Below are 26,275 nucleotides of genomic sequence, written 5' to 3'. Positions count from 1 at the left end.
AGTCGAAGTCGTAATCGGTGCTTTTTTTCAAACTCCACACGCCTGGTACTCATTAAAAAATAGCACTCAAGAACTTGAGATTTTACAGTCAAGAAATATTTATTTTAGGCCATCTTTAAATTGATTTTTTATTTTTTATTATTTTAAATTTTTTAGTTATTATTAAATTAAGAATAGATTTGAGGAAATTGTTTTAAAACACCCTTTTCATAAGAGTTTCCTCTATATTTTCAGATCTCGTTTCTCTCGTAATCTCGGTCTCAAAATACTGAGAAAATTAATGTAAAAATTATGAAAAACAAAATTATTAAAATTATTAAAACCAATAAAAATAGCGCATTTTTTATAATTAGAGAAAAGTTGCAACGTTTTTGAGTAAACGAGAGCCCTCACCATAAAAAGTCAGGGTTGGGATTGTTACTTTTTGAAAAAACTTAGGTATAATCTCAAGCAAAAGCTTAGAATCAGTTTGGTATTTTTGTAATTATATAATTAATTGAAAATGACATACAAAAATGACATTTATGTTTTACACTTACATGTGTAGGTACATAACATAAATTAAATCTTAGATTTGTGTATGCCATTTGTGAAGGCCATTTTCAATAAATTTTGAATTTACCAAAAAAATACTTGACTGATTCTAAACTTTTTCAAGAGTCTGTAAAATGCTTAAATACTAAAGGGTCTTCCATAAAATACGTATACTTTTATTATGACCTTTCTTTTCCCCCTCCTCCCTTTTTTGCTAAACGTTTTTTTGAGTACCCTTTGCTAAACATAACTACACTTTTACCTTACCAATCTTACATTTTAGGACATTTTTTAAAATTTTGTGTCTCCTTACTTTAATACTTGACCCCTTACCACCAATCCCATATACGCCATTTGTAGGTTCCCTCTCCCTCTGCAAGCATACGTACTTTACGGACGATTCCTCACTTATAAAGTAACGAAGTAAAAGTAAAAAGTACTCCTAAACCAAAATACTTAAGTAAAAGAAATTTATGTTTAAATAAACAAAAAAGTCATTAAATTAGACTATGTTTTAGTGTTTTAGTGTATTGACGCATAATTTGCTTCGTACTTATTTGGTAAATGTTTTGATTTATAAAACTTGTTTTATAAAATGTAGATGCTCTTCAAGACTCATAGCGCCATTTAAATTAGTTTTTTTTTAATGTTTTTACTCTCTTCTCTTAATACTTAAACGCAAAAAAATAAATTTGAGAAAAAAAGCTACGGTGTCAAGAAACAAATTGAGCCTGGTATGTTTCCAGGATTATAGTAGGTTTAAACTTTGTACATGATGCTAATAAAGAAAGTATACCATTACACACCTTTTATAAAATTTTGTACGTCACCTTATATCCTAAATTAAAAACCAGCATACTTTATCTTTACCTCACGTATTTCTTTTTTTATAAGCTAATGTTTATCTATTAGTGTGTGTCTATCCATTAGTGTGTGTGTGTCTGCTAGTCCTTGTCTCAAGAACAACAAAATTTTAAAATAATCAGCAGTAATGATAAAAAACAACATATAAAATAAACAACTGAAGTCACTAGATAAAAAAATGTACATACAGCCAGCTTGTTTTAAGTGATTATATGTGCAAAAATAAACACACAACTTATTACCCAATATAGCAATCTTTTTTTTAAATCTTTTGTTTCGGAAGTGCATTGCAGTAAGTTCGGAAATGGATTGCAAGTAAGTAAAACAATTTTTAAAAACATTTAATATTATCTAACCATAGATTCAGTGGAGTGTAGATAAAATGGACAGAGGGGCATGTTTGGACAGGAACTAGTTTAATGGTGTTTAACTAAAGTTTAAAAAAGTTTTAATGAAAGTTTTTGGTTTTTAGTTTTTCTAAATTTATGACAGCAGATTATATTAATAGTTTATCTTTATAGCTAAAATAAAGCTTCCTCATGTTTAAATTTACAAAATATCAGATAAAAATTATTATGCAACTTTTCAATTAAAATTTAATGTTTGCTCCAACTTTTGTATTTTTTCAATATTTCAAATACATATTTTTAAATTTTCTTTAGAACTCTGTTTTTACAAAGTCAATGCAATGAAGTTTATTTTCAAAAATCAGTGTAAGATTATTTTCTGCGTAATAGTATTATCATGTGTTGATGGAAAAATAAGAAACAAGCACAAACACCAAAGTTCAAGAGGTAGATATTGAAGTTTACTATATATATATATGTATATATATATATATATATATATATATATATATATATATATATATATGTACATATATATATATATATATATATATATATATATATATATATATATATATATATATATATATATATATATATATATATATATATATATATATATGTATATATATATATATATATATATATATATATAGATATTTATATAAATATATATATACACAGTTGTGGCCAAAAGTCTGTTGTATGCTCAAATATAACTGCATTTTGCGTCATGTCGCTGTTTTAAACTTGTTGATAGCCGAGAAACGAACCAAAAAGCTGAAGTATATGGGTTATTTTATTGGTTGAACTTATTGAGATAATCTTTTATTTAAAAAAATGAAACGAAGAAGAAATTTTATTTCTTCTTCGTTTATGTTGTGTTCTTTGTTCACTTTAGATCAATAATTTCATACCAAAAATGGAATTTTGACTAAAAAACGTGGTCAGATTAGTTAACTCGGGTTTAACACAAGCAGGTGCGGCACAAAATCTTAATGTTTCCCAGCAAGTTATGTTATTGAAAATGAAATGTTGGAAAGAGACAGGTGATGTGAAATCAAAACGTCGAACCGGACACCATAAAGTTACAACTCCTGCTACAAATCGAGTAATTAAACGACATGTGTTGAAGAATCAAATGATATCATTCATTGCCACAGCCAGTCAACTGCCACACAGAGTTAGTGCAAAAACCATTCAACGACGCTTAAGTGACACTTTTAATCAAAAAGCGTACTGACCTGGACAAAAACCGCTGTTATCAAAGAGCGTTTGTGAAAAATTATTTTTTTGCAGGAAGTTCAAACATTACACAAGTGAAATGTGGAATGAAGTATTGTTTAGTAACGTAAGTTACACAAAGTTGTTTTCTGCAGCACCAAGATATGTTCGCCGCCTTGCCAATAAAAGATTTGATTCAAGGTTTTGATTACAAACTGTTAAACAGGCAGCATACTTTATGGTATAAGGCAGCTTCTCAGCGTCTGGCCAAGGCTCCCTACACTTTCTTCCACAAAATACCACTATGAATGCACAGAAATATATGACCATACTAAATAAAAAGGTTTTGACAGTTATACTGATTCACAACCGCAAACTGTTTATGCATGACGATGCTCCCTGCCATCAAGCAGCTTTAGTGAAAAACTGGGTTCGGAATCATGGAGTTGAGGTTCTAGGTCCTTGACTGGGGCAGAGCCCAGACCTTAACCCATCTGAACCTTGTGATATGTAATGGAACTAAAGATTGATAAAGAGAAACCATCAAATTTAAATGATCTTCGTGCCATCATTACGCATGTGTGATGCACAGACATAACTGTTGATGTTTGTAAAAATCTCGTTATTCTATGCCCGCAATATTTGCTGAAGTAATTAAGATTAAGGGACAGTGTAGCGGATATTATTGATACGTAAAACTGAGTTACATTACTGATATGTAATTTTAAACAATATTTTGATAAACTGTATATATATATATATATATATATATATATATATATATATATATATATATATATATATATATATATATATATATATATATATATATATATATATATATATATATATGTATATATATATATATATATATATATATATATATGTATATATATATATATATATATATATATATATATATATATATATATATATATATATATATATATATATATATATATATGTAACCAAATTATACTTAATAAAGAATACTTGATTATTAGGAATACTTTTTTTTATATTTTTGTGACTATGTTTGCTAAAACTTTTTTTTGAATAATTCCAAGGGCATCTGGAAATTATTATTTACAAAACAATAATATATGCACAAAAGTTCTATACGACAGTTTTTTTTTTATATCTCATTGAAAGCAAACTTTGGACATTATGTCGATTTTTATATCATACTTTTTTTGCCAAATAAAATAATTAATTAGTCTTACACCTTGTTTTGATTAATGAGAGCTTATGATGATCAAAGTACATGTGAAAAGCCTTATATATTATTCTACATCTTTAAAAACCCGAAAGGTTTGTTGTTTTCTAAATTGATTATGTTTCTTTGTTTTTATTTAGAAAAAATCCAGGACAAAGAAAGCATTATGGTTAATAAAAAGAAAGTTGATGTTACCACAATAATTGATGAACCATTTAGTAAATTTTGTTATTGTAAATGTTAAGTTAAATCAAATTAATATCATTTTATACTTTTTTTATTAGTTAAATAAACATATGTTTTTATATTTTTGATGTTTATGCTGTATTGCTTTTACTCAATTGTTACTTGACAAAAATAGCATTAAAGTTGTGTAGTTAGTAACTTAGTGGTTTAATTGTTTTCAATTTATATTTGCATTCATTTTATAACTTTCAATATTTCATATGGAGTACCTAACAATATCTGTTAACTTTATAATATGCTTTGTTTTAATAAATGAATAAGTAAATATATATATATATATATATATATATATATATATATATATATATATATATATATATATATATATTCATTTTTATATGCAAATACTATCAAGAAAGTGTTCGATGAACTGTGTCAGAGCGATAATATGGTATTGTATATATGTTTATATATATATATATATATATATATATATATATATATATATATATATATATATATATATATATATATATATATATATATATATATTATAATATTAAGTTTAAAATATAACTAGATGAAAGTTAAAAATTAAAACAAGTACATACTAAACGTGCAATATGAATGCGTATTGTTAAAAATGTTGAATCAAATAAATTAGAATTATGTTTTTCCAAATTTTCCAACACTCGTTCTTATTTTATATAGGTTTATAATGAGATATTGGAAATAGAGCAGTTGAAACTTTAATATAAATCAAAAAATTTCTTTTCGCTCAATTTTGTTTTTTGATAAACCTTTCAAATTATTTGAAAAAAATTAACTTTAGGGAAAAAAAACTTTTGCGGTACGCAATTCCACAAAAGAATCTTTATTTATTTCAAATTCGTTTTAACGATAAAATCTCATGATTTTCCTGACATTTTAAATCCTTATTTATAATCAGTTATTTATAATCAGTTTGAAATGAAACTCATGTTATTTATTTCAATTTATTTAAATTTTTTTTAGTTTTCTCAAAATATTTTAAATAAAACTTATATCCCTTATATACCTTTGCTTCCAACAAGGCTGCAAGCAACCACAATAAAAGTTGGAAGTTACTGAAAGAAAAAACATGAAGTTTGCAAGATAACGGTTGACTGACAATTTTAAAGATTGCAAGTTATATGATTCAGGAAAGCAATATGATGGAAGTGTATAACTACATATATAATAATACAGCTGAATTACTACATATATATGTTTGAGTGTATTACTACACATGAGGTAATACGCTGTAATAATAAAAATGCAGCGGATCATAGCTTTTTTTTTTTTTTTTTTTTAAACAGGACCTGTCATTTTACATCAAGTCAACGGAAGCCTTGGTTTGTCAATAAATGAAGTTCGCCCAATAGTATTATGAAAGAAATATAGTTCAACATTCTTTTATATATTTATCATTATTATAGTTGCAGCCGTAAAATATGCATACAATATATACATACAGCTAGCAGGGAAAACAACTAACTATAAGCATCCAGTTTTATGAATATTCGTGGCGAATTTTATCCCCAACCAGTGATCTTGTCTCATTTTAAAAGGAAGTACAGTTGCGTAGAAAGTTATTTGTTCGGGTAATTTGTTCCAGTATTTTGCTGATCTATTATGTAGTTGGTTGTGTCTTGGAAAACTGTTTGAAACAGTTTATTTAAAGATGGTGACCACGTAATTAGTTTTGGCTAATATATATCAATAATTATATCAAATCGATGTATTAGTTTAAATTTTTAAATAAGAGTAGGCGCCGAAACTGAAGTGATGACAGATTTATTCTTTTTAGTCTTTCGTTGAAGTGAAGAGCCGAAACTGAAGTGATGACAGATTTATTCTTTTTAGTCTTTCGTTGAAGTGAAGAGGTCTCAAGCTAGATGTCCATTTTGTTGCTTTACATTACACAGATTCAAACAAAGCTACGTCATTTTTTAAATACGGAGTTCAAACAGACACTGCATGTTCAAGGTGGGGTCACATAAACAATTTATATAGTTTGAGATCTATTTTTTCATTAATTATGGTGAGTGTATTTTATAGCCTACCAAGAATTTGTACAGTTTTGGAGACAATTAATTGAATATATATGCTCCACTTTAGGTTAGAAGTAAAAATGACTCCGAAATCACGCTCTTTAGTCGATCACTTTAGGCTTTCTTTTATAACTTGGTTATTTTGAAAAAAGCAACTGTACATAAAATTGTTTTCATAATACTGGATAACCCAGTATTTTGAAATGTTTATTTTAAGTAACCAAATATTCGACCACTCCTATACTAAGCGCAGACGATCCTGCCGATCAACGAAATTAGTCTGCAATAAAGTTTAAGAAAAAAGTTTTACTGTCGTTGGCAATAATTCCAGAAGTCTCAGTAAACTGGGCAAGATCGTTTGTGAAGAGAATAAAAAGGGCCGAGAACTGAAACTTGTGGAAAACCTCTAAAAACATCAACCCAGACAGAGCTAGTACTGTTAATTATAACGCAAAACTTTCTACCTATTAAAGTTATTCTATTGTAGTATCCAGCAAACGCAGGAACGTAGACGAAACGTACAATGAACGTTCAAACGCAACGTCTCACTGGGACGCGTTCTAAACTGATTCTAGATAAGACGCTCAAAGCCGTTCTTTTAGGACGTTCCATAGTCGTAAAAAGACTTAAACAAGACTTCCGTTCAAGTGCATTTGTACAAAATTAGTCTAAAAAAGACGTCTTTTAAACGTATAAAAGACTTTCTAAACATCATTTGAACGTTTAAAAGACATTTATTATGCTATAAGGGTATTTTAGCAATAACAGAACTTGTAGGGATTTGAGACAAAAAATAAATATTTAGAAAAAATAACAGGCCAACCAGTGTAACTTAATTAAAACACAAAATTAAAAGTATACCCAAGATTAAAACATATTTTAAAAAATAATTCTAAAAAATATAAAAGCTGTTTAGTTTATCAAGGTCAACGCCTCCTTTTCTATGCGGCGTATGTATGTATATGTGTATGTATGTATGTATGTATGTATGTATGTATGTATGTATGTATGTATGTATGTATGTATGTATGTATGTATGTATGTATGTATGTATGTATGTATGTATGTATGTATGTATGTATGTATGTATGTATGTATGTATGTATGTATGTATGTATGTATGTATGCTATGTATGTATGTATGTATGTATGTATGTATGTATGTATGTATGTATGTATGTATGTATGTATGTATGTATGTATGTATGTATGTATGTATGTATGTATGTATGTATGTATGTATGTATGTATGTATGTATGTATGTATGTATGTATGTATGTATGTATGTATGTATGTATGTATGTATGTATGTATGTATGTATGTATGTATGTATGTATGTATGTATGTATGTATGTATGTATGTACTTGTGTATATATGTATGAATGCATGTACTTGTATATATGCATATGTATATGTATATATGCATGTATGCATGTACTTGTATATATATGTATGAATGTACGTATGATGTATGTATGGGTGCATGTATGTATGCTCGACATATATATATATATATATATATATATATATATATATATATATATATATATATATATATATATATATATATAAATTTATACGTAAGTGTATATATATGAATAAAGAAAATACCTTTTTATTATCATGTATAATATTGTATACTTGAAAGAGTGCTCCATAGATAAACTAGAGCTATATAATATACATGTTACTGTAACTTGCAGTACCAGGAATTAGCTAAATGCTAATGTTTATAATATAATTTAATATTGCAACTCTGAGTTTCATGTGTTATCACAATCATCAGGCAAGAAGTAAAAGTTTAATTTTGATTTGTTTAGTGGACGTTACGGTTTATATTTGTATTTTAGATCGTTATGGGACGGAAATTGATTAGTAGTTAGGTTAATAATATTATTAATTTATTTTTAGTCGGCTAATAATTGTGAAATAGTTATATGTTTAATGTTGTTTAAAATATTTTTTATGTGTTAATGTGTATTATTTGTGTATTAAAAAATAATAAAACAAAAATAAGAATTAAAATTGATACAAAAATATACATAATATTAAGAAATATATTACGAAAGCTGTGTATGTGAGTAATTTATTAGTTAGCTTAGAGATATATGGAGCAGATTAGTATAGTTATTTTTATTTATAGTTGTTAGTCAGGTTTGTAGCCAGCTAATTCCTGGTACTAATTTAGCTAATTCCTGGTACTGCGGGTAACAGTAACATATATATTATATAAATTTATATATATATATATATATATATATATATATATATATATATATATATATATATATATATATATATATATTATATATATATATATATATGTATATATACATATATATATATATATATATATATATATATATATATATATATATATATATATATATATATATATATATATATATATATATATATATATGTATATATATACATTGAAAGTCATTTTTTTGTTATACGTTTAAATATGGGTAGAGTTCAATAAATACGGCTGCGTATAAACTTTTTTTTAAATACATATATATATATTTTAATAATATATAATTATTTCGATATTTCGCTGATCTATCGCGATCAGCGTCATCAGGTATAATAATTAAAATAGTTACAAAGAAATCGTTATAGTAAAAACAAACCGTTAAAAAGATAACGCTAAAAAGCCAAAATATAATACAAAAGGTTTTCTCAAATAACTGATGTCAGCAGATTTTAATAGAAAAAATGGCACCAGGTTTTAGTTGTCACGTTATCACCGTCATCCCGATTGAAAACTACATCACCATTTCTCAACTCCTGTCGAACCCTAGCATTGCTTATTTCGAGTGACTCTCTGATTTTCCGAGTTCGATATTCTGGGGCTACAGATAATGTTTTGGGGTGCAACCAATCAAACTTACCATGGCATGTTTTGGAATGTTCAGTTGCACCCAAACTGGACCATTTTTCTTTTAAGCTGTTTTTCTGGTGATCTATACATCTCAATATCACCTTCTTTTTAGTTTCACCAATGTATATCGAACCGCATGAACTTTTTAGCAGGTATACGCCAGGGTTTGTGTTTAGTGGTAGTTTGGTTTTATTGTTGCAAAAACTATTTTTTAAATTGGGAGTTGATGTGAAAATAAACTTTATTTTTTTTTTTCAAAATTTTTTACGAAGTTATGGACCAACAATTGGTATCCAAGGTAGTTTTATAAAGGGTTGGGTATCTAATGGTTGGGTATCTAATGGTATGTGGTGTTTTTTGAATCGTTTTTTAAATAGTCTATAGTAATAATATTTAGAATGTTCTTGTCCTGGCCATTTTTAACAAATATGTCTAATTAGAAAATCAATTTCTTTTTGAAGGTGTTTTGAGAGCAAATTCTTTTTGCACGACATAAAAATCCTTTGAAAATGCCAATAACAATGTTAGGAAAAATGTTCGAGTTAGGTTTAAGTTGAACATTTGTAATAGCTACTTTTCGTTTTATTTGAAATTCATAAGCTCCGTTTTCAAGTTCCACTGTGTATTTTATGGCAGGATGTTGTTTATTAAGGATGTTCAAGATCATTTGTTGTTGCTTTATTGAAGCGAAGCGAGCGCGACAATCATTTACATATCTCTTGTAAACTTTTGTTCGGATGTATAAACAATTGCTATGTTAAGGGCCTTTCTTTCTATATTTTGTAAAAACGGTTCCGCCATAACAACCATTAAAGATAAACCTATAGGACCTGAATTAGGTATTACTCGGATATTGTTTTCATATAAAAAATAGCATATACTTTATGAAATTTCAATTAATTGGTGAATGTCTGCAAGAGTAAGTTTAGTTCGAGTTTTTAAGTCATCAGTGTCAGCGTTCAATATTTCAATAATAACCGGAATAGCTTCGTCAATGGGTATGGATGGATATAAATTGACAATATCAAATGAAACTTGAACTTCATTAGGATCTACTATCCATTGCTTAGCTTCATTTACAAAACTATTAGAATTCATAAGTCTACCTTTATTTTTGTTCAGAGTCGGTTGAATAATTTTAACAAGATAATCAGATGTTCCATAAGGTGGTGTGTTAATTGTTGATACAACGGGGCGCATTGGGTAATCTTTTTCTGATTTGTGATCTTTAATCATTCCGTAAATTCTTAGTGGGTTACAACCTGATGGATACATTTTAAAGTATGTATTTGTGTCTAGCTTACCTTCTTTTCTTAATATGCACAATTGTCTTTGAAATTTAGTTGTCAATGTGGATGTTGAATCATAATCAATAATTTTTCTATTTTTTATTTGTTCTTCTAATATGAGAGATGCATCATTTTGGTTTAATAATGCGAAACCTGTGCCTTTATCGAAAGGGTATATCTTAATATTAGAATTGTTTTTTAATTTGTTTATGGAAAGACGTTGCTGATTAGATATATTATCGTTTAATTTTAAATTTAGTGAATTTGTTAAAATTTGTGTACAGTTTTGTCATCGAGTTTCTGCCTGTGTTGGTTTTTTAAGTTTTTCAAGTTGTAAAACGCAAGTTTCGAAATTAGTTACAATATCCATATAAGGAATTTTTTTCTGCAGTGGTACAAAATTTGAATCTTAATTGAGTAGCTCAGTTGTTGATATATCCAGAGTAACATTAGTTAAATTAAAAATAGCAGGTTTAATAACTTGGGAGGATCAAAAGCATTTTTTATAATTGGTGTAATTTGTAATTTATAATATTTTTCTTTCATTTCCGTTTTTTTCTTAATATAATGGTAATTTTTTGATTTGTTGGTTATACTATTAATTAACTCATAAATGTGTATTCTTACTTTTGTCTGAAGAAATATATTTAATTCATTAATTAATTTCTTACTTGAATATAAACTGTGTTTGGCTTCGTTACGAGCATGTATTAGTAGTTTTTTACTGTATTCCTTCATTATGTTTTTAGCTTTTTTAGTATGGATTGGAGTTTTTATTTTACACGATTTTGGTGTTATGTTATTGGATAAGCATTTTTGAAGAAAAACGAGTTGATTTTTTGAGTTCGCATTTCGCATCTTCAAACCTTGTAACTTTTTGGTATCATCGTAAATCTTTTTACCGTAAAAAGTAGTAATATAATCTTTGAAAGTCATTTTCTTGTTATACGTTAAAATATGGGTAGATTTCAATAAATGCAGCTGCATATAAACTTTTTTTAAAATATATATATATATTTTTTAATAATATATAACTATTTCGAAATTTAGCTGATCTATCGTGATCAGTGTCATCAGGTATAATAAATAAAATAGTTACAAAAAAATCGTTATAGTAAAAACAAACCGTTAAAAAGATAATACTAAAAAGCCAAAAAATAATACAAAAAATTTTCTCAAATAACCGACGTCAGCAGCTTTTATTAAAAAAAATGGCCCCAGGTTTTAGTTGTCACGTTATCACCGTCATCCCGATTGAAAACCACATCACCATTTCTCAACTCCTGTCGAACCCTAGCAATATTTTTTGCAACAATAAAACTAAACTACTATTAAACACAAACCCTGGCGTATACCTGCTCAAAAGTTCATGCGGTTCGATATACATTGGTGAAACTAAAAAGAAGGTGATATCGAGATGTATTGATCACCAGAAAAACAGCTTAAAAGAAAAATGGTCCAGTTCGGGTGCAACTGAACATTCCAAAACATGCCATGGTAAGTTTGATTGGTTGCACCCCAAAACATTATCTGTAGCCCCAGAATATCGAACTCGGAAAATGAGAGAGTCACTCGAAATAAGCAGAGCTAGGGTTCGACAGGAGTTGAGAAATGGTGATGTAGTTTTCAATCGGGATGACGGTGATAACGTGACAACTAAAACCTGGGGCCATTTTTTTTAATAAAAGCTGCTGACGTCGGTTATTTGAGAAAATTTTTTGTATTATTCTTTGGCTTTTTAGTATTATCTTTTTAACGGTTTGTATAAATATATATATATGTATATATATATATATATATATATATATATATATGTATATATATATATATATATATATATATATATATATATATATATATATATATATATATATATATAAATATATATGTATATATATTTAAACAAATACTTGCAAAAGTAAAAAAAAAAAAGGTTATTTAAATATAATGACAAATAACAAAACAAATGAAAAACTTAACATTATAAATAGAAAACTTGTTTAATTGTCATTTTTTTAAATTCTTTTTTTTATTACTTCAGGCCCGTAGGAACAAAAATTGAATTGGGAGGAGAGGGGAAGGAGGGACGGGGGGAAAGAGCAGTACTACTCTGAAATAACATTAGGGACCTTTTTTTTTTTTTTAGTAATTTTTTATGATAACGGAAGGGCAGTTCTACCCCTAAATAGTTTTAAGGACCATTTTTAAAGTAAAAAACAAAACAAAAAAAAACATAAAAAATCATCACCGAAACATAGCTGTTTCAGTATCTTCTACAAATATTCATAGTCATTTAAGTAACTGTCCATCAGATTAATCTTATCTCTTGAATATCAGCTGAATCTTACCTTTCGCAAAATCAAGCAGGTTTGTTGTTTTTTGTGAGACTAATTTAAATTTTTGGTCATACTCTTTTGGAACATAGTCTTTTGATGGATTTTGTTCTTTAAATTGCCAACAAATTGTAATCTCTTTTAGTTAATAATAAAAAGCTACGCAGCTTACACCTAAAGAAATAAACTAAAGGAAATTGAATTATATTTCAATTTTTTTTTAACAAATAGAAAGAAGAGAAAATAAAAACAGATAAAAAAAACACTAATATAAATAATGATAATAAAAAAAGTTTAACAAAAGAGAAAAAAGAAGATCAATTTATTAAAAAGGAGAAAAAGATATTTTTTTAACATTTTTTTATATATGACACTTTTATTTATATTTCTTTCAGTTACTAATTTATAATTGGTTTACTTTTTTTTTATTCGATTATAATAAATAATACTTTTTTTTTATAATATAAGTATTATGTTGTTTATTTACGTTTCTCTAAAATTTTGTTTAGTTTTTTTACTTTTTTAATTTAATTAACTTTATAACTTTATTCAATATTTTGTTATAGTTTACTATGTTAGTTAGCTGTTACATTATCGTTTATAATATCTTTAAGCACACAACAACTAAATCCTTTTGCGGTGATACATTATTGCATTTATCAAAAAAATTAATATACAAACTAAGATATGATTTAATGATTTACACACATTTTTTAGAATCCACATTTTTTGTAATTATTTTTTCTAAATTTAACATAAATATTAGTTGCATTTACAGACACCTTTTCATAGATATCAATGTTTTTAATAATATCATGTCTGTCTTACTTCAAAAGATAGATTTGATTCAAAAGATATGATTTTAATATTGATCTGATATAATTAAACAATGGAATCGTGACGTCAGATTTTTTAAACTTTGTTTTTTTAATGTTTTTTTTTTTTTTTTTTTATCGTTTAGCCGATAAAATATACTGGTTACTTTGCTACAACCACTGATAACATTTTCTCCAGCTTACAAATTTATGAAAATGTTTCAGAAAATTTAAAAACTCCTGCTTCTGAACATTTACTTTATTTTTGTATTTATCCCAATTTCAAGAAATTATTTTTACCACGCACCACAGTGGGCCAAGCGGTGGACAAAACCTAAAAAATGTTTATTTTATTCAAAACCATATTATAAAACATATTTGTAATACTTTCATTTTAAAATTCAAAAATTGTTTTGAGTATAATAGTATATTTTAAAACCACAAAAAAAATCAGTTTTTAAAAAATCGGTTATTTTAAAAAACGTGTGAAATTTTATTTTTTATTCATAGCTAAAGTAAGCAGTAACTTTTATTTCTCGAAAACAAAAACACATGTTATTTTGTTTGCTATTTAACTAAATACAAACTGCACTGTTTACCTCAAAATTTTTTAGTTTTTTATTTAGTAAAAATATAAATAATGGTGACATTTAATATTTTTGGTATAAGATCTTCATAAGCTAAATGCTATCCCAAGAACATTCAAATAGATGACTATTTAGTACAAATATCGCCAAAAGATTTTTTATAACACACTATTAAAAAACTATGTGGTATACAAACTACTGTGCTAATCACAATGCTAAGAAATTAGCTTTTATCCATTTATTTAACCATAAAATTGAAATAATAACAAAGTGATTTATAATTTCACAAAATTAGGTTCGGTGTTACTCATATAGTTAAAAACTAGTCATTGGAGTAACACTTTAATAAAATCAATAAATAAAGCAAAAAAAAAGGTCATACAGATAGCGGCCAAATAAAAAATAAAAAAAATTAAAAGAAAAAAATATTTAAAAAAGCAAGACAAATAACACAAAAAAGGGCAAAAGTGAATAAACTGAAATGATAGATAACGAATGAATGAGAAAACACAACGTTTGATGATCAGAAGGATTACAAAAAATATGAAATAACTTATATAATAGCAACAAACATAAAAAGCAACAATAGTAAAATTAATTAGCAACAAGACCAAAAAAAAAAAGCTCGTCAACATAAACAATACACAAGTGTACACGTCAATATAAACAGTGCACAAAATTACCCAACAGTATAAATAAAACATAGAAATACATGATAACATAAGAAATACACAAAGCGCACAAAATTATATACAAAACACAAAAAATTTTCTATTTTAAATAATTTTTTTCTTGTTTTTCTTTTGCTCTTTTATTCTCTTTCACCCTTTTACCGTTAAGAAAAAAATTTTTCCTCCATTGCGAAGACGTGCGAAGTCATTGCACAGTTTGATGACTAAACTGACGTTTAGATGCAAGGCTGGTTTAGAAGGTGCTACAAAATATAGTGTTTACAAACAAGTAAGTTCAAATGAAAATAGTGACGAATAAAGAGTGCCTGTTGGTTATTTGCATAGAACTTTAGAACTCAGTAGATTTTAAATAAAAAGAGCGTTGTGGTATTATCCGTCCGGGGTGTGTGGCCGGTAAATTAAAAATAAAAAAAATACATTAATATATATAGAGATGATAAATAATCTACAGACTTATTCAATATGTCGTGGACATATATAATAATATCAATAATAGATTTTTAAACCTATATATTTATTTATATTTTCTATAAACTTCTATATATTTATCTATACATTTTATAGAGCATTATCTATATATTTTAATAGAGTTTAAAATCTAGTGATAATTTTACATTATTTTGATGTGCACATTTTTAATTTTAATTTTTAATTTTTTTTAAGTCTATTTCACCAGACGAGTTTGTTATTCAGTTCCAAGATTTTAAGAAGTTTTAGATTTGAAATTAAAAAATTATAAATCCGCGTTTTTAAAGTTTTATTAGGGTTATTAAGTAATTTTTAGTATTAGCAACTATTTAACTAAAAGTAAAAGTAAAATATCTTAATACAAAGTGATTATTTGGATATATAAAGGGGTTTTAATAAAAGAAAAAATTAAAATAATTTTGTCCACCATATGTCTAATATCCGACCCACTGTGCGCACTCTCAATTTATATAGCACAAACTTTAAAAGCTTCATGAAGAAAATTTTAAACCTCATCAAAAGTTGACTTGAATAATGTTATAAAGTCCAATCATATTAAATCAAGTTTTCAAACGTTTATTACTGAAACAACGTTAGTTTTAGATCACTATACACCATTAGAAAAAACTATTACAAGAGCCTCGAAAGTTGATTAAAACTAAAGATTAGAAAAAAGAATAATAAAATCTATTCAAGTAAACAACCTTTTTTTACAAAAAATGTTTACATAAAGACCTTATGATTATAAACAATTTTGAAAGAGTTTTTAAGAAACATAAATAAACGATAATTACACGAATTAACCTTTTTTCAGAAAATCAATGCAATTTTTAGAATAGCATCAATAACCTAATCAATGATAAAAACTTTGATATATTATCTCCCGACTGTTTACCAGAAAATGAAATCTATATAACTAATCCGACTCTTATCTTTAAAACATTTGATACTTTTTTCACAAATATACTCATAAACTCTGACCTAATATTCATTCGTTTTAAGTCAACTATTAAATCATCTTAATTATCCAAATTTACTTAGTCTACTTTTCTCTCCCACAAGCAATCCTGAAATTTTGTCTCTAATAAATTAGTTAAATGCAAAAAATTATTAGGTCCAAACAGCATTGACATTCTTATAAATTTTAACAATAAATTTTTAAATGTTCTGTCTTAACTATTAAATACCTTAAATACCGTTAAATACATTAAATACCGTTCTGTCTAAACTATTTAATACCTTATTCATGAATAAAACATTTTTTGATATTTCAAAACCATCTTATTTTTTTCAATATTTAAAAATGGCCCTAAACTTTTATGCACTAACTCTAAACTTGTTTTTCTTTCATCTTGCATAAATAAGATTCTCGAAAAACTTCGTTACTTAAAAAGTATTAAGAGTACTCTCTTCTGAATAAATTTAATTGTTTAAATGATTTTCAATAAGATTTTTAATCAAAACATTTCATTTGCCACGCTTTATTTAGTATATCAGAAAAATCAGGGAAGCTCCTGATAGAACTTATTTTGTGTGTGATATTTTTATTTATTTACTTCAAGCTTTTAATACGGTAGACCATAATGTTTTGGTTTTTAAATCAACAAGCAATTTCCAAGATATCGGACAAAATAAACGCGTCAATACCTTATTTATAGAAAAAAAAAAACAGCTATTGTTTTAATATTTCTTTTAAATAAAATATTTATCTTTTAACGAAAATTGGTTTTTTCATATATGAAAAACACCAGTATCTACAATTGATCGCAATTTCGCTCTGATTTTTTTACTTTATTATGAACCCTATATAAGCGACAGTAATAAATTTAAATCAATTTCTTGCAGCTTCAATTTACTTCAATCAAGCAAAGCTTGCTCTGTTGAAGCTTGCCTGGTAAATTTTTTTTGTGAACCTTCGGTGCCAAATGTCCCTAAAAACTTTCAATTATTTGTGTTAAGGTACTTTTAAGGAGTTGGATTTTTTATCATTGTAATTAACAAATTCGCCCATTCAAATTAGAGAATCTTTAGAATGATGAGAACTTGCTGAATCTGGCCAAAATAAAACTGTTCAAGTCTTATGAGACTTGTGAATGAACAGAAAAGTTTATTTTCCTTAACATTTATTGATATAAATTGATGTATTAAATGCACACCCTTGGAAGCACAAAACAATGGACATACCACAATCAGATATTAACGTTAACAATTATTTTAGAAATTTTTCTTTTCCTATAAAGCGAACACCTTTTGTACAAGTTTTTTTGCTGTTTATATTATTTCCATAGTTTCCAGGCATGTTAAATAAGTCTTTTTTATCATCGATGATCAAAAGTGATTTTGTGTTTAAGAGCGGGTTAACTGTTGTTGCTTTGTTTTAATTGTTGCTCAATAGCGTATTTTGGAGCCTTTTTGAGTTTTCTAGGTTTTCTATATTTTGATTGTTGAATAATTTACACCAAATTTAAGACTTACTTTTCTTTGAATGACCCCTTTTTGATTATTGATAGTAGTTAAAGTCTCATTAATTAGTCTTTCTTTTCTCCAGCCCAGGGCGTTGGACGACAAAAGTGTTTTCGATCAGTAACGTAATAAACAGTTTCAAGTAATTTTAAGTTGTCATATATTGTCCCAGTAAACACACAAACATCTACTAAACGTCAAAACAACGTTTCAACAAAACGTTCAGATTTGGTCAATTATCCGTTTAGAATGAAATCCAGATTAACGTTTAGAACAAACGTCTATAAAACGTCTATGTTCAAACGTATTTTAGACGTCTATTATAGGATTATTTTACGTATATAAAGCGTATAGATTTTGTTTAATTTGCGTTTAAGTCTTGTCTAATTAACGTATATAAAGCGTTTGAATTTAGTCTAAGTAAACGTAGATTAAACTTGTGTATTAGTTTCTTTAATTTTGTTAACGTAAATTTAATTTATTTAAGTTTTAAAACTAATATAAGTTAAAATTAAGTTATAACTTTTTAACTTTTGATAAGTAATAAGAGCTATATAGGTCGAGAAATTTATAAATAAGATATAGTTATAAAAGACCTGGTCTTATTTTTTATATTTTTTATATTTTTTATAACTATTATAATATGTTTATAAACTTTAATACTTTACTCGTTTTACTATACTTTTATTTTATAAAACTTTTTTTTATAAATTTTTTACTTTTATTTATAAAGTTATAAACTTATATAAAACATTTTTATATAGTGGGGATTTAGAGAAAAAATGTTTGTGCACTATACTTGTTTACGTTTCGATAGTTTAAAAAAATTATATGACCAAGCTTTTGGCAGTGGAAATATTATATTAAAAAATTTCTATAAAATATTTTTTAAATTTAATCTCATTAACAAAAAATAAAAGTTTATATTAAGATTAAGTCAAAGATTACTTACAAAATTAATAAACTCATAAACAAATATTTTGGATCACTGGTTTATACATTATCAAAAATCTTCCTAGAATACCGTCTACCACTTGTTTATCATGTACCTGTTTGTGCAACATCATCTTCTTCATTCTTATCCTGATCGTCTGATTTTGTAACCTGATTTGTAACCGCAAAAAACTAGGATAAAATAGTTAGCATTTTAATTGTGCATTCATAAATCAAAATTGGAGTTACACTGAACAACTTTACATATAGAGGATTTTCTGAATGGAAGTTTCGGAAATTTTCTGTAACATCCATGTTTATTTTTGACATTAAATATTTCGTAGCGTTGCGCCATATTATATGCAGTGGATTTAACCAGCTCTGTTCTACCAATTTTCTTTAGCAAATGTAACTAAATTAAGCTAAAATGCATCTAAAATTAAAAAATTAAAAATTTATTTATTAAACCTCTTGATTAATGCAAAAATGAATATCTATTGTTACACAATCACACTAGCGCTTACAAAATGAATTTAAACTGCTTATAAAACTTACGAAAAAAGTTCTTGCAGCAAGGCTTTCATAACGAAAGACCAGCAACTCATATTTTTTAACTGTGTCAATGTTGCAACCAATAAATTCTAAAACATCTGAGTCCATTAATTTGTTGGCATTTAGGAAGGTAGATTGTTACGATAAGAGATTTTTAACTTCCATGAATGAAAATGGCGCTCCCGACACTCGTTTATTATTTATTAATCAGTCGTTTTGCTTTCAGTTGTTGTAAGGAAGTGAATCTTAAAAACGCATATTAATTATTTAGCCAATAAAAAGTAATTTTTTATAATTTTTTTTATTTAGTTTTAATTACGCCTATTTAAACTGCGTAACTTAAGCTTTATGTGAGTCTTCTGACCAATGGCTATATTAATATATTATAAAATAATAAATGTTTATTAAACGTCGATCAAACGTTTAGAATAACATTTTGTATTAGCCAATATTCTAAACGTTTGATTGACGTTTAATAAACGTATAAATTAAAAGATTTAAAGCGTAGATTTTAAATCTGTAATTGTTTACGTTTAATTAAGGTCGAATAAAGAATTGCAATATTGACTAATGTAAATCGATATTCTAAACGTTAGATCGACGTTTAGTAAACGTATATATAAAAAAGTTTAAATTATACATTTCAAATCAAGCGTCGATTTTTAGTCAATAATAGGTCGCTAAACATTTTGTCAATTTGACCGATTTCGACTAAATATTGACCAACTCTGAACCAATCTGTGTTTACTGGGGTACTTTAAGCAAACCTTAATTTTTCAAAATGATTTACAATTTCATTTTTTTTCAAATTCAATTTAGAACTTATGACAAAAACTATTTTGAGTTGCTTTTAAAAAGTTCTTATTCAGTTGCATTTAACTTCAGTTTAAACAATTGTGTTTTATATTGTGTTTTTATTTAATAGAACATTTTTGACTACACATAAAAACACAGAAACAAATTGTTTACCTCACATAATTAAATTCAGATTTATCCGATAACTTCTCCATCACCCGTTGGAACATTAAGGAATTCACTGTATAGTAAATGACTGGTTTCGATCTTATCTATTAAATCAAAAACAATTTTAAGTATTAATTGTTTTAATTTTAGTAATAAATTTGTTTTGTTAAGTTTTTCTCAAGGTACTGATCTTGGTCCTCCTTTGTTTTAAATTTCGTTCACAACATTATAAAACTGTATATTTTGCATCAGGTCATCTGTTTGCTAAAGATAGAAAATCTCTTGCATATTAAAAAATTGTATCCTTTTTTATGTAAAAATATAAGTTCGGATCTAAAGGATTAGTTCAATGAATAATGCTAATCTAAAATGTCTTAACAGCGATTAAATTAAACTAATTTTATTCTATTTCCGAAAAAAAATCAATTTCTACAAAAATCTTGAAATTATGATCAAAATTAAGATCGAAAACAATAAAAGACTACACCATTCCATGATGTAATTGAGAACTTGAAAGTTGTAACTAAGAAAAGTACGATGTATTTGAGAAATACAACATGTAATTTAGAAGTCGCAATATGTAATTAAGAAACACAACATGTAACTAAGAGATTTTAAAACGTAATTGAGAAACCTAATATGTATATAAGAAATCGCAATGTGTAACTTGAAAAACAAAAGTTGTAATTAAGAATTTGTAATATTCAAATGAGAATAGATAATTTGTAATTGCAAAATCACAATAAGCTTAAAAGTTATTATATAAAATCTTCTTGTACATGCATTTTAATTAGTTATTTCAAGCTTAGCATTTGTATGCGCCAACAATACAATAATACAGTAATGGAATTGAAAGATCGTTGTGTTATTTGTCAATACACTTTGAAAAAAAAGCCTTTTATTAAATTAAAACCATGCAGGCATTTTTTCACCAAATTTGTTTACATCCACTTCTGGAACAACCAGAACCACCTTGTCCAATTTATAGAAATGAATTACATACAACTGAACACGTTGAAAGAAATCATTATGTCTTATTTTCATCGAATGATAGAAGAGTTATTGAATGTGTTTAGCGAAATGACGATTGGGTGACTCTGGTGCAAACTTTAGGTGTCAAATATAAGGCAGCATACAATTGGGTGCGCAGCAGAAATTTAAATTTTATTGGGATAGGTGTAGTTACCGCCAAAACCACAAATATCTTTTTCATTACTTTTAGTTTTTGATAATATATTATTATTTATCGAAAACCAATATGGTCACCTTTACCAAAAGAGGATCCAACTTACAACTACAAGGTAAACTAAGACAACAAAAATAAAATCACAAAAACTTCTTTCTGACAATCTATATCATAAACTTTTCTCAATTACATCTTGAAAAGATGTAAATCTTTAGAGAGTTATTTAATATCTTCGTCCATTGATTAACGGCAATTTTTCATAAAACATTTACATTAATGAGCTATGTAAGATAATTAAAAATCTTGAACAAACGGTATGCTTTAAATCGTTCGTTATTATGTTGATAAAGTTACACTATAGAACATTTAATATGCATTATTCTTATCTCAACTTAATTGTTGTTTTCAAGTTGAAGGTCAAGTTGGAAACCATCTAATTAACAAACTGCTATTGGTTCAGCATCAATTTATTAGAATAATAAACTTCCAGCCATTTAATATAAATACATTAGAGTCATTCAAAAAACCTAACATTTAAAACTTTCTAGAGCTATTTAATTTAATAATTTTTTTTTGTTTTTGACTTTTTAGTTAATAATTTACCTTTTTCCATTACAATTTTTTACACAGAAAGAACACTAGTTTTTTTATGCTTTACTATAAATATAATACGATAAAGTAACATCTTATAAAACTCAGATGTTTGGTAAGCATTTTGTTGTTATTCAGTAAGTCTGTAAATGGAACAGAAGTCTTGTATGCATTTTTAACGAGTTCAAAAACTAAAACCTATTATATATTTTCTTGATCTTAAACAAAATCAACATTGTTACTGTCACTATTATCAATACTGTTGTAAGTATGAATTATGGAAAAAAAAAATAGCTTGCTGTTGCTGTTGTTCTTTATTTTTTTCCTTTTCTCGAGACTAAAATCTATCGGATTAAAATTTCTTATCAAATTTACCAAACTCTTTCTTTTAATTTCTTTGTCAATATTAATGTTATAAGTGACTTTAGTGCTTATAACATTGAACAGCTTGGCTCTTACAAAACCAACCTTGCTAGCACAAAAGCCTCATTCTACTCTACGGTGTTTGCCTTCTTGTGTTTTCAACTTTTTCACAAGAACAACACTGTTGAAAATCTACAATAGTGTCACAAATAAAGTAAAACATTCCTTCTCTTATTAAAAGTTCTGATCTCACCACCTCTCACTCGGATAAGACAGAATTATTAGCAAAAAAATTTTCATCTTATTCTATTCCTAAATTTAATGGTAATACTCATCCTGTCATTTTAGTTAGATTGTTTAACCTATTGTTAAACATCAAAATTGAAGTGATTTTGACTTCAATTTAGTATCCATTGCTTTAGACATTTCTCAATTAAGCTCTTTTACGGATTGTAGTTCAGATAACATCTCTTTCATAGTCTTACAAAAGCGCTCCCTAGAACTCTCTTTAATTCTCTCTAAACTTTAATAAGTGCTTGACTGAATCTTGTTTGCCTGCTGCTGAAAAATGGTAGCTGCGGTTCCAATATTTAAAAACTCTAGAGAACATTCCGACACATCAAGCAATCAACCAATTTATACCTAATCGAAATATTAAAATAATCTTTGGAAACAAATATTGCAACACTACCAACATTTGCATATTAATGAACAGTAACCCTCTCACTGAGGCATCTTCTTTATGTCAACTTGGATTATTGTTCACTACTGACCTGCAAAGTTACCATCTCCTAAGATTGTTTCTCTTTCATGTGCTCGCCATTATCTTATTCATGATTCATTTTTTTTACCTCTCTTACTTGTTCCTGTTTAAATAATGCGGTCATATTTGCCCTGGTTTTTCTAATGATGCTTTTTCTCTTCTAGAAAAGGTCCAATATGCATTGAAAAGTAGTTGGAACAAATTATTTGCAAAGGCTTGAGCTTCTCTCATTTCCTCGTAAAGTCTCTTTCTTTTTTTACAAATGCCATCCTGGTTGCTGCTTAAATGACCTATCATTTTTTGTTTCATCAAAAAAGCTCATCCTTAGTTGATTAATCATTCAGGCTTAAGCTTCTCTCATTTTCTATAAAGTTGCATTTGTTTACTATGTCTGTAGCTGTCATATACATGCTCTAAAAACTTTTACTTGTCTAGTTTATTTCCTGCACTTAAATACTTTGGAACTTCCTCCATCTTTTTTTTTTTGACACATACAACCTACAACTATTCAAGTCTGTTGTTTCCTTGATCATTACCTCTAGTTTTTGTTTTGTTAGTAACTCCTAATCAAAGAAGTGCCAGCAGTTTTGTTGGGAGTGAGTTAAATATAAAAAGCAAATTGCAAAGAAAAGCAAAAAACGTTGCATTTAAATATAACAACAGTTGATTATTGATTATAACAGCAATTTTTTATTATTTAATGGAAAAAATAGTTTTGTTGCAGTAAAAAAAAAAAATTATTTTTTGGCGAGCGTGTTTTTAAGCGCTTACAAAAGTTTTTGCATGCATATAGGCAAGAGCGCAATAGCGCTTACCAAACATAGAAGACTGTTCATAAGTTTATTTATTTTTCTTAATGAAGAAAAATTTAATCTTTTGTATTTTTTAATAAATTTTAGTTCTCGAAAGGCTCAAAATAGCCAATCTTTTAATAATAATATTCCGTAACCAGTTATAACGGCTTGAAGCCAAATCAAGTAGATAAAACAAACGCAAATTCAAAAAACCCAAGTTCATAGGTTATTTTAAGTGAGGTAAAAGAAGTTTTTATTAGCACTTATATTTTTTAGTTTTTGTAAGCACTTAAACATATGTTTGACAGTAAACTTTTGCCACAATCTTAAATATCCTGACAATAAAAACTTTTTTATCAACTCATTCTGTTTTGCGTCCTTAAATTTTTAATTTGAAGTTCCTCTATTTTTCATATTAAAAAGACAGACCCAAGGAATTGTTGTTTATAGTACTTGATGAGCTTAACTGTCTACAATTGTAAACCTATAAGAAGGTCTGTATCTTTAAGGACTTTTATAAATAAGAGGCGTGTTTTGATTTAAAACATTAAACGTGTTTTCTAAACCAGTTTTTTATTTTAAAAGTATTTATGATTGATCAACTTTAAATGAGAAAAACATTCAATACCGAGACTATCATTATAAGTAATGCTTTTGTAACTTGTTTGTCATTAAGTTAAAGCTCTTGTTAGATTTTATAATAGATTACAGCATAAATTTTCTACTTCTCCATTTTTTTTCTTTAGCTTGCTTGCTTTTCTAAACTTACTTTTAGATGACCATAGTTATATGGTCACAGAACTTTAGGAACTCTACGTTTTAAACTTTTATAGGACTACTCTGGACAAAAAGTTCTATAGAATTTCTATAAACTTTTGGAACATATGGTCTATAGAAATTCTATAGAATTCTATAAAATTTCTATAAAATGTCTATTAATTTCTATAGAATTTGTTATAAAACTTTATTTTCTTTAAAATAAAAAGTAGAAAAAAAGTTCTGTTGGGATTTCTATAGAAATTTTATAGAATTCTATGGAATTTCTATAGACCAAATGCTCCAAAAGTTCATAGAAATTCTATAGAACTTTTTGTCCTGGGTACAAGAGATTTGTATAGTCTTTTAAAAGTGTAAAACGTACAAATTAATACGAAGTTGTATTGTTTACAATCCAACTTGATATTTATATATATTTTAGAACTGGAAAAAACCATCGAGGAGATCAACATGGCACATGGTAAAACTTTTTATTCGGATAAAGTTGAACTCTTCTATTACGCAGTTATACATTAAATAATGATACAATATACTAAATTTTTTTAAGAAATATTTTTTTAAATCAGAGACTTTATTATTATTATTATTTTTATTAAAGAATATTATAAATAAAGAATAAAGTTTTACAAAACTGCTGTAAGACTCAAAATATTTGGCTTTGTTACTTGTCAGATTTTTGTTGCCTATTTATAAATATTTTATTGACTTTAAATAGGAAGATTCAGTGATGTTATATCTCTACCTGGTAAGAAATTGTTTTACATTTGTAAATGTTTTTTTTTTTTATATTGCATTCTCACAAAAACTTTTATTATTTAAATTATTTTATTAATTTTATTATTTATAGTTATCCGTGAGATTTTATATATACATTTGTATTTTCATTTAATGGTGAAACTCTTCTTATGTACACAACATCTTTCACAAATTATCTATACAATTAGCCAAAAAGTTGTTACAATGTTAATAAGATTTTGAAATAAGCTTTTTTTAAATCACCTACGTTTAAATGCATTAACTGATTTACAGTGACTTAATTCGTCATGACTTCGCGTATTCTGAAAACTTCATTCTAAAAGTATCATATGTTTTTATCTTTTTTTATATAGCATTTAAATAATGTAGCTGTGTTTATATTACTAGGTACTTTAAAAGTTGAGGTTTGTTATATAGGTTTTATAACACTATTTTGATCAGCATCATAAAGCATGAAGCAACACAATATGATATTATGTCTTAATACAATATTAAAAAGTTAAAAAGAAAACTTTTTACTATTTCTTTTTATTTTCAAAATCCATTTTTTTATGGACATTGAACTTAAGTTAGATTAAATTTTGTTTTATTACAACAAGAGGTTTTTTTCTAGTGGT

General features: G+C 26.5%; 1 protein-coding gene across 1 annotated transcript in view; it reads left to right on the top strand.

Annotated features, from left to right (window-relative positions):
• LOC136079857 (uncharacterized) overlaps nucleotides 1-26,275 on the top strand; it is a 142,082-nt gene that overhangs the window by 26,460 nt on the left and 89,347 nt on the right. Inside the window, exons 2-5 of the mRNA XM_065796512.1 lie at nucleotides 2,061-2,192; nucleotides 4,326-4,403; nucleotides 25,324-25,362; nucleotides 25,618-25,647. Of these exons, the coding sequence (XP_065652584.1) occupies nucleotides 2,087-2,192; nucleotides 4,326-4,403; nucleotides 25,324-25,362; nucleotides 25,618-25,647 (253 nt within the window). The 5' untranslated portion in view covers nucleotides 2,061-2,086. The remainder of the gene's footprint in view (nucleotides 1-2,060; nucleotides 2,193-4,325; nucleotides 4,404-25,323; nucleotides 25,363-25,617; nucleotides 25,648-26,275) is intronic.

This window comes from Hydra vulgaris, chromosome 04, assembly GCF_038396675.1.
Source record: "Hydra vulgaris chromosome 04, alternate assembly HydraT2T_AEP".
Classification (NCBI taxonomy): domain Eukaryota; kingdom Metazoa; phylum Cnidaria; class Hydrozoa; order Anthoathecata; family Hydridae; genus Hydra; species Hydra vulgaris.
This window is presented reverse-complemented; position numbering and strand designations above follow the sequence as displayed.